Here is an 11726-nt window from a genome sequence, read left to right as displayed (position 1 = left end):
AGCCCTAACCATAAATCAGTTAAGCAAACCAAAATGATAGAAGGAAGAGTAGAAAACCTGACAAAAATGGTGTGTGGTTAACAAGCTAAACTTGTTTTATCAACAGCATCAACAGTACCGTCAGCGTCACCAGCATCGTCAGTACAGTCAACATCAGAATTAACAATACCTATAACATCACAAACTCCGTCAGTTCAAGAATCACTGTGGACATCATTACGAATCAATGACGCGTATATTGTATCAACGAATTATGAAGAATTAACTCACTCCCTCTTAAGAAATTATATGTATATTATATATATATATATATATATTTTGAAATAAAAATAAATCTTTCCGTGCTAAGCTATTGTGTGTGAATCTTAACTACTCGGTTAATTCATATTACAAATATGCAATAATGCACGTCCTTCGCCCACAACTTAACTATCGTTAACTACAATCTCTGCCTCAATTCAACAAATTCCAATTCATAATAAATCAAGTATATATTTGATTTTACACTTTCATCATCGATGTACCCAAAACTTTTCAGATACCATCATTCGTACTTTGCGAAGTTCACAAGAATTTAACAAAAACCAATATCATGCATCAACAAATAATGAAGTATTGATTCATAATTTCAATTACATTGAAGAAATACTCAGTAAAAGTTATGTAATTTCTAAAGTTTAGGGATTATTCAATTCTAGTTTCAACCATAAATCAAATGAGCTTAAATTAATATTAACTCATTAAATCTAGGTTACATCTAAAGAAAATATACATTTTCATAAAGACTGTAATAAAATTCTTTTGTATAAAATATTAATTGTGAATTTTTTTAACGGGTAGGTAATACCCGAGAGATATATATAAATTCACAATTAATATATTACATTCTTCGATCCCGATTCAACAAATCATCAACTATACTCATTACTTTTACAATGATATACATTCTTTCATAGAAACCAAAACAACCATTCGCATCCAAATTAGATTACATATTCTGATTTTTACAAATCAAAATCTAAGTCATGGTTTAACAAAAAACATCAGCCTTTGATTCTAACATCTTTCAAAGCTATACTTTGACTTCAAAACACTGCTAGAATATCACTTTTATTCATAAAACACAGAAAGATATTCGAATCATTCAAGATTCACGACGATTGCATCATACGGGTATTGACGATGACAACCTACGTTCAAACCCTTCAAAATTCTTGAAAACACCTCAATTAAGGAACAATCGAGAAAATCAACCAATCTCACACTATCAACGAAAAGGAGAATTTACGCGTATAGCGATACACCTGGAAAACCCTTGGAACCTAAGTAAAGGTTAACACGTAACCGCGCCAGATCCTTTGGCATTTATTAGCAAAAATAATCTTGCGATCCCTTTTCAAAGTAACCAATTTTGTCACAGCTCCAGTAAGTCAACTTCGACTTTTCATTCAAAGTAGCCTTATTATAACTCTGATATATACGATTACCCTTTTGTTACCGGAGAACCTTTTATATTCCACCATATTATCAACAGATGTACCAGCAACTTCGGTTTTAGTCTCTCTGAAAAATATTTATATTATTTATGAAAACCCATCATCTACTCATCCGCATCTTGAAACAAGAATTGCCATACCAATTACCGGGAACCAGCAATCAGTATTTTGAAATCTCGCAGCGTTTCTATTTTAACAGTTATGTATATACATATAACGTCTATCTCCTAAACTTACATACTTCGAATGTGAAGTTTCTGAAAAACACCCCAGCCTACGAATCAGTACTATGAAGTTTTGAAAATGACTGATGAAGTGGTAAGGACTGTAGACATCAATTATGGTCAGAAGTTTGATAATAAAGAATAGTAGATTGGAAAAAGCCCAAACTAAGAATTTGGTACTGAAAAACGGATTGAGCAAAGTATGAAGGAAGTCGTGGGCAAATCACAAGGACAAAAACTGCCTTCAAAGAATCTAAATGATTCAGTATCTGCTGAAGTCATTAACGAATACCTTGTTCCTGACTCTAAACCCCTGCGGATAATATTCTTCATCATCCTCTGATATTAGAAATTCTAAGATATCATCGTATCTTTCATTATAAATATCCTTCATATTTCTGAAGATACTTTCATAGCTATTCTTATCTGAAATTATTTATCTCCTCGTGTTATCTGTGCTACATCATAAAAGAAACTATTTTAGTTTCTAAATTCTGAAACCTTCGAGTTTAAAATAAGAATATTTTAAAGTAGTGTTGGGAACTGAAGCATGAATTAGTATAATATAATGACACTTGATTAATGTGATTATATTACAGTAAGTCATGATGAGTTTCTAAATAGAACGTGATGATTCATAGATCATAACGTCATCATGTGCCATGTTACACGACTCTTGTATTCTATTTAACCTCTAAAATATCAAGAAAATATTTTCTTGATGATTCGGTCATTTCCAGGGTATTCTGGTAATTTGACAAATCAAGACCGTACTATTATAATTTCTTTCTTAGGACATTAACTATATTCATTTCGAAATCCATACCTACGAATTCTGGACCGTTATTCGCTTGACTTGAAGTCGGGAAGAGGAGACAAAAGTATGGAACTCTTGAATATAAAAGAAAATATAAATCTCGACAACAACACGTAAATTACAAACCGTGCATATCAATACGTATTGCAATGTAAAGGCACGGGAGAATTAAAATTACTATAACCCCAAGGTAATAGTAAAAGTAAACAAAATCCTCCGGTGGTAGATGAAAAAGGAGAATGACAGATATGAAGGTTAGAAGTATATCAAGAATTAGAACTGGATGAAGCATATTGACAAATACTTTAAAATATGAGTTGAGGGAGAAAGAATAGAAGATGTGAGTCGTAAGGAAACGAAGGAGGTGGATTTATAGGAAAATCTCCGACAGAGCAATCAAAATGGATGATCGCATTTAAAGAGGATCCTAATTTCTTTAAGCAAATCTTGTTACTAAGATTTTCTCCAAATCTCTTGAACTTCAGAAATCAACCTGTCTATGTCAAAAGATATGACGAAACTTTACCTTTCTCATTTCACTCTTTTGCGATAGTTTCACTAATACTCTTCGCGTAATCAAATTGTTTTATCCATATTACTCAATAAAGATAAAACTCTATTTATCGACCTATATTCGTCATGAAAACATTTTTATGGTTAGTCATGACGACCACGATCAAATTTCGGGACGAAATTTCTTTAACGGGTAGGTACTGTGACGACTCGAAAATTTCCGACAAAATTTAAACTTTAATCTTTATATTATTCCGACACGATAAGCAAAGTTTGTTAAATTGAATTTCGAGAAATGTAAACTGTGTTCATACATTCATTTAACCTCGACCAAATTACAATGATTCACAAACCATTATATGAACGGATATGATTATATATGTATATATGTATATGTTATAACTTGAAAATATTAACAAAATATTAGACGTATAATGTTTTACATGAGCGCATTTGTTTCAATATGTTTATCAATACAATTAGAAGATAATATCAAATAATTGATTTATCAGATACATTGTATGATTTCGAGTCTCCGTTGAGAGGTCCACTTTGATTTAGAAAACCTTTCCTTTTTAACGGTATCCGGAATATGTGGTAAATGTGATTTACAAAAGTGTCATTAACGAGAGTTAGTCAAAAGTTAGCAATCATTTCTGTTTTAAATTTCAAAAGTGTACTTTACTTTGATTAAATCGTGTCCCTTGATAAATCAACTATTTAGTTTTCATATTAAAAATATTATTTGGTAAAATAACTACTATTATTTAAAATGAGTTTAATTATATAAAACGAACTTTGAAATATAATTAGTTTGAAAGACTAAATATTATATCATTAGATAAATATTTCAAGTATATATATTATGTACAAATTTACAATTCTAAATAAAATATATATATATATTTTAACTTAGTCATAAGACGTTCTGATTTAAACTAATACTTTTTGACAAACAACGAGTCCCTGATTTATAGAAGCAAATGACCACAACGCTAAATTATATAAGTTACATTTTCCATAAAATAATTTATCAATGACTAAAACTAAAATTTGATAATGGTACGAGTCACTAAACTTAAAAGGCTAGTTTTCTCAGCGTACGAAAGTGCGTTCGAAAAAGTGAAAGTGGTACATGAGTCGAGTGACAACGTACGAGTTATTTGAATAAAAATTACATTTTTACCATGCACGAGAATATAATATAATATTTAATTAATTCTAAAGATTAAATATATTATATATTAAATAATATTATTTATATTACTCACATGATTTTACGAGTGTCGGCAAGCACAAAATGGTTATGAGCTGGAAGTTACTTGCGCGTAAAAAAAAAGACTTCTATAAAGTCATTCGATTTTTAGTACCATTGTATCCATTCTCATTCTCATTCTCAATCTCTCTTTCTCTATTATTACTTCGTATTATATATTTAAATTATATTATTATTATTATTATTATTATTATTATTATTATTATTATTATTATTAAGATTAATATTATTATTAATCATATTATTATTAGTAGTAGTATTAATATTAATATTATACATAAAATACTACGACAAGGTCATGAGCGAATTATTTCAAAAAAAAAACGGATTTTAGGAGTGGGATAGAGCTAAGGAAATTACGAGTTATAGCTATGGAGGTTATGGGTGTGGTTCATGGGTGTGGTTCATGAGTGTTGTTCGTAAGGTTAACCTAGTGTTTATCATCTTCATTGCATCTACGTACCATTCCTGCAATATTGAATCTCAATATTGATACGTGAGCACTCATAAATTAACTTTTATATATTAATAGTGTATCCCTGACTAGTGCTCGAGTATATAGGATTATGCATGCTTGTACTTTTGATATGGTCATTAGATATGTTATGTTGAATCCTGAATTAGTTACATATGCGGTTGAGATAAGGTATAAGATATGCATGTCGTTGAAAAGCTAGCGAAAAATTAAGAACTTTTCATTTAGATATCGAATGATTTCGATGAACGGATTAGAAGTTATAGTCAATTGAATTTTTATATTATTATTAAAAATAATTATTATTATCATCGTTATTACCATCGTGATAGTTTTTATCTAATTATCATTATTATTATTATTATTATTATTATTATTATTATTATTATTATTATTATTATTATTATTATTATTATCATTATCAATAAAAGGTAGTATCATTAAAAATTGTTATTTTTATTATTATTACTATCGTTATTATCATCAAAGTTATAATTAAGTATTATCATTAATATTATCATAATACTTATTATCATTAGTATTATTATAATTAAAAACTAATATTAGTAACACCTAATTAATATGATTACTATTATTATCATTAACATGAACGCGCTATAAAAGACGATTAAAAGCTATTTAATGAATCGATTAGGAAATAATGAGTATGAGTATCATGATGAAATTAAAATATTGCAAGATATTGATTTAGATAAAATTACCGTTCTTATTTTTATTATTACTATTATTATTAAAAGTATCGTTAGTATTAAAACTATTATTTTAACGAAAATTATCATTTTGATAGAAATGTCATTGTTATTATAAAATATCATTATTGTTATCATTTTAAATAGAGTTATTATTTTAAAGTTAATATTAAAAATTATCGTAAATATTAAAGTTATCATAATTAGAATTATCGTTTTATCATAATATCACTTTTAGTAAATATAAATATTGATATTTTTATTAATAGAATAATAATAATAATTATTATTATTATTACAAAATAATACAACTTTTACTTATTATTATTATCAATGTTATTTTATCAAATGAATATGTCATACAAAGATAATTTATTACACGTAATATAATTTCATTAATAATACCTATCATTATATTTTTATGATATTAAATGAACTTTATAAATTTTATTACTTAAGATATATAAAGGTATATTCTATATAAAATGTTATTTATTAACAAATCAATTATATTATTTACTCTAATAAAATCTTTTAAAAATATTTAAAAATATAAAACGATGATATTTAAACTATATAATAATCATGTATAAATTTTGAAAATTATTTTTGAGTCAAATTGACTTTTGTTGAATTTTGCATATTAGTCTCTAGCATTAGGATTGTGGTACACTATGACATAACCTAATTTGTTAGACAAATATTGACCAACATATAAATATATATACTTAATTTAGGTTCGTGAATCCGAGGCCAACCTTGCACTTGTTCAATGACGTTATACGTATTTTTACTACGAAATACAGTATGGTGAGTTTCATTTTGCCTTTTTACCCTTTATATTTTTGGGCTAAGAATACATACGCAATTTTTATAAATGTTTTACGAAATAGACACAAGTAATCGAAACTACATTATATGGTTGAATGATCGAAGCCGAATATGCCCCTTTTTAGCTTGGTAGCCTAAGAATTTGGGAACAGACTCCCAAATTGACGCGAATCCTAAAGATAGATCTATCGGGCCCAACAAGCCCCATTCTGGAATTTGGAATGCTTTAGTACTTCGAGTTTATCATGTCCGATGGGTGTCCCGGAATGATGGGGATATTCTATATGCATCTTGTTAAGGTCGGTTACCAGGTGTTCAATCCATATGAATGATATTTTTGTCTCTATGCATGGGACGTATATTTATGAGAAATGAAAATGAAAATCTTGTGGTCTATTAAAATGATGAAAATGATCGATTATGTTAAACTAATGAACTCACCAACCTTTTGGTTGACACTTTAAAGCATGTTTATTCTCAGGTATTAAAGAAATCTTCCACTGTGCATTTGCTCATTTTAAAGATATTACTTGGAGTCAATCATGGCATATTTCAAAAGACGTTGCATTCAAGTCATTGAGTTCAATAGAGATTATTATTAAGTAAATGACAGATTAGATCATTTATAGTTGGACATTATGAAATGGTATGCATGCCTGTCAATTTTCGATGTAAAGAAAGTTTATCTTTTAAAAATGAATGCAATGTTTGAAAAATGTATCATATAGAGGTCAAATACCTCGCGATGTAATCATATGTTATTGTATTCGTTCTTATGGATTAGGACGGGTCATTACAATATAAACTTGTTTAATTTTTATTATATGTCTTAATATATATAACTGATATAGGTTCGTGAATCCGGGGCCAACCTTGCACTTGTTCAGTGTCGTCGTATGCATATTTTTCTACAAAATATCGTATCGAGAGTTTCATTTGCTCTCTTTTTAATTGCTTTCGCAATATACATTTTTGGGCTGAGAATACATGCGGTGCTTTTATAAATGTTTGACGAAATAGACACAAGTACTTAAAAACATTCTACGACTGAATTATTATACCGGATATCCCTGTTTTAGTCTGGTAATCTAAGAATTAGTGAACTGGCCTCTAATTGACGCGAATTCTAAAGATAGATCTATGGGCTTTGACACGCCCCAGTCTAAAGATAGATCTAGGGGCTTAATTTTTTTCTCTTTATTTTTGTTTTTTTAGCTTGGATAATAATTATTTACTAGTGAAATGACCCGTGGAACCACGAGTTTGTTTAAACGAAACAGTTTAATGATATGTTATAGATATTAAGTGAACGTAAATGCTAAGGTTATTTAGTTTAATGACCTGTGGAACCACAAAGTCCGACTAAGAAACTCGTCAGTTGAACATTTCATCAAACACCTAAAATGCATATTAAACAATCCACATCCAATCATAAGAGATAATATTAGTTGTTATTTTATTTTAAGAGTGTAAATTAATATATAAATTTAGAATTGGTTTCCTTCTACCTAGCTTTTATACTTTCTCGTACTCAATTCAAAATAATTAATTAAAATAATTCTAAATTATTTAATTTTTATAATTAAAATAATTATTAATAAGATTTAATAAAAATAGTTAATTAATAAGATTTAATTTTAATTTAAAATTATTTAGATTAATGACATCACCCACCATGCTTAGATTTTTTTCTTTTTCTTTTTGATTTTTTCTTAACAAATGAATTAACCTAATAATGACATCATCATTATATGATTTTAATGACATCATTATGAGGGGCTTAATTTTTTTTCTTTATTTTTGATTTTTTTAGCTTGGATAATAATTATTTACTAGTGAAATGACTCGTGAAACCACGAGTTTATTTAAACGAAATAGTTTAATGATATGTTATAGGTATTAAGTGAACGTAAATGCTAAGGTTATTTAGTTTAATGACCCGTGGAATCACATAATCCGACTAAGAAACTAGTCAGTTGAACATTTTATCAAACACCTATGTAGTGATTTCAACGAGGTTAGAGAGCAAGGTGATAGACTAAATTGCGAGTTTGTGGAGTATATGGCAAGAAGATTTAATTAGTTCATAGCGAAAAACTCCTTGATGGAAATTCCCTTAGGAGGTAGGAACTTTACGAGAATTAGTGATGATGGCCTAAAGTTTAGTAAGATTGATCGCTTCCTTGTAACTGAAAAGTTCTACAATTCGTGGAAGAATATCTCGGCAATCGCTCTTGATAGAAAATTCTCCGATCATTGTCCGATTATGTTAAAAGATGAAGAAAAGAACTTCGGTCCGAAGCCATTCAAGGTGTTTGATGCTTGGTTTGATGAAGTTGGTGTTGACGAGGTAATATATAATTCTTGGGCCCTTGATGTTCCAATTATCAACCGAAAGGATTGTATGTTCCGAAATAAATTGAAAAACATTAAAAAGGCACTAAAGGAATGGAGTGTGAATACTTTCGGTGGTCTTGATGGAGAGATTGAAGCTTTAAAATTGATGACATTAAACTATGAGTTAAAGGCCGAGAATAATCTGCTTAGTGATAATGAAAGGTTCGATTGGCTAGAGTGTAAGAAAAAATGGCTTGAAAAAGAGAAGGTTAAGATAAAGACGATGAAACAAAAAGCAAGGGTAAAATGGATCTTGGAAGGCGATGAAAATACTAAGTTCTTTCACTCGATCATAAACAGGAAAAACAATAAGAGTAACATAAGAGGTTTGAGAATTAATGGAATATGGAATGATTCACCCGAGGCAATTAAAAGTGAAGTTCTAAATCACTTCAGGCATATCTTTCGGGAGCTTGATATGGCAAGACCAAGTTTGGAAGACTTATCCTACCCTTGTCTGACTTCGGATGAAAGCGTGGCACTTGAATTACCTTTTAGTGAGAAAGAAATAAAGGATGCCGTCTTCGAGTGTGGGAGTTCCAAAGCACCAGGGCCCGATGGTTTTAATATGAGATTTTATAAGAAGTACTGGGAAACAATAAAAGGCGACCTCATGGATGCAATTGTTTGGTTTTGGGAAAATGGGGAGATTTCGCGAGGTTGTAATGCTTCTTTTGTCACTTTAGTCCCAAAGAAGTCCGATCCCATTGGACTTGGTGATTTTCGGCCCATTAGTCTCATTGGTAGCTATTACAAGATCATTGCAAAAATATTATCAAATCGGCTTAGGAAGGTCATTCCTCGTTATTTGGATCGGAGCAAAGCGCTTTCATAAAAGGTAGATTCATCTTAGATGGTGCGTTGATTGTGAATGAATGTATTGATTATCTTAGGAACACGAAACGTAAAGGCATTTTATTTAAAGTTGATTTTGAGAAAGCCTTCGATTGCCTAAATTGGAGCTTTTTATTGGAAGTTATGGAAAGTATGGGGTTTGGTTAAAAATGGAGGAAATAGATCTATACATGTCTCAAATCGGCTAGTATCTCGGTACTTGTCAACGGATCTCCCACAAGTGAGTTCAATTTGGAACGAGGCATTCGTCAAGGAGACCCATTATCTCCTTTTCTTTTCATCTTAGCTGCGGAAGGTCTTAATATATTAACAAAAGCCGCGGTTGAGAAGGGGCTTTTCAAAGGAGTGGAGATCGGTAAAGATAATGTGAAAATCTCGCATCTCCAATATGCGGATGATACTATTTTCCTAGGAGAGTGGAGTCGAGAAAACCTTCAAAACTTGCAACACCTCTTAAAGTGTTTTGAGTTGGCATCGGGACTTAAGGTTAATTTTCAAAAAAGTTGCTTATATGGGATCGGGGTAAGTGAGAATGAAAGTTCGTGCTTCGCTAGTAGCATGGGTTGTCAAGTCGGTTCCTTTCCTTTTACTTACCTTGGTCTCCCGGTTGGTGCAAAAATGAGCAAAGCTTGTAGTTGGAATCCGATCATTGATAAGATAAAAGGAAAACTCTCTTCTTGGAAAATGCGGTCGATGTCCTTTGGGGGAAGATTGGTCCTCGTTAAGTAGGTCCTTAGTAGCCTCCCATTGTACTTTTTCTCGATTTTTCGTGCTCCGGCTAGTGTGTTAAAAATTCTTGAGAGTGTGAGGCGTGAGTTTTTTTGGGGCGGGTCGGATGTCAATTCAAAAATTTCATGGGTTAAATGGGAAAATGTTGTTACCTCTTACGAAAATGGGGGGTTAAATATTGGACTTTTAAAAAGTAAAAATCTCGCTTTATTGGGAAAGTGGTGGTGGAGGTTTAATACCGAAACCGATTCACTTTGGACTACCGTTATTCGTAGTATTTATGGTCCTTGTGGTGGTTTGGAATTAGAGAATGAAGCAATTCGTTTTCTAAAACCGACTACTTGGAGGAACATTATTTTGGTAGGTACACACATCTAAGAGCTTGGCATCGACTTCAGAGAATCATTCGTGAAGAAATTGAGCTGCGATTCGATGCTGTCTTTTTGGAATTCGAGGTGGGCAACAGAAGCTAGGCTCTCGGGCCTTTTCCCACGACTGTTTAGATTGGAAGTAGAAAAAGATGCCGCAATCAGGGAACGGGTCGTGGTCACTACAACGTCTAACAGGCTATCGGGCAACTGGACGAGATTACCATCGAGAAGGACAAGCAGGGAGCTCGACAACCTCAACAATTTGATCGAAAATTACGAATTCACTGTCCAGGGAGGTGATACGTGTTTTTGGAAAATCGCACATACGGGTATATTCACGATTCGATCTCTATCCCTTGTAATTGATAATCAATTAATTGAAGAAGATCCAAGACTTTTTGAAACCTTGCGAAACAATCTTGTTCCAAAAAAATTGGAAATTTTTGTGTGGCGGGCCCGTCAAAAGAGGCTTCCCGTCATGAAAGAGCTTGACAAGAGGGGGATAGACTTGAATAGTGTAAGATGTCCACTATGTGACGATGATTTAGAAACCGTTGATCACTCCCTAATTTTTTGCAAGTGTGCGATGGATGTTTGGGATCGAGTGTTCGATTGGTGGGGCTTCGGGTCTATGGCAAACTTTAGTATTGATGAACTTTTTCGAGGTAATGGTCCCACTTCCGCATCAACTCTCGGCAAGAAAATATGGCAAGCGGTTGAGTGGGTGTGCGCTTATTTAATTTGAAAAAACCGTAACGAGAAGATATTTCGGGGGAAAAGTTGGAATCCACCAGTAGCTCTAAACGAAATTCAACTAAAGGCTTTCGAGTGGATCTCAAAAAGATTGAAGAAACGAAGACTTGATTGGAACACTTGGCTAATCGATCCTAGATCCTATCTTGGCTTAGTGTAGATTAAATTGCGTTTAGTCTTATCGTGTATTCTTTTAGACAACTACGGTTTGCTAACTTTGCAAACCTTCGTGTATATGTAACTTTTGAGTAATAAAATTCTTGCTTTTCAAAAAAAAAA

At 31.4% G+C, this 11726-nt stretch overlaps 1 protein-coding gene across 1 annotated transcript; it reads left to right on the top strand.

The window, feature by feature from the left end:
- The first annotated feature begins 10755 nt into the window (after positions 1-10755).
- LOC139899908 (uncharacterized) lies at positions 10756-11439 on the top strand. The gene has a single exon (XM_071882733.1). It carries the CDS (start codon positions 10756-10758, stop codon positions 11437-11439), a length of 684 nt encoding a protein of 227 aa, XP_071738834.1.
- Positions 11440-11726: the final 287 nt, after the last annotated feature.

The sequence above is a fragment of the Rutidosis leptorrhynchoides genome, chromosome 3 (genome assembly GCF_046630445.1).
Source record: "Rutidosis leptorrhynchoides isolate AG116_Rl617_1_P2 chromosome 3, CSIRO_AGI_Rlap_v1, whole genome shotgun sequence".
Lineage (NCBI taxonomy): Eukaryota > Viridiplantae > Streptophyta > Magnoliopsida > Asterales > Asteraceae > Rutidosis > Rutidosis leptorrhynchoides.
This window is presented reverse-complemented; position numbering and strand designations above follow the sequence as displayed.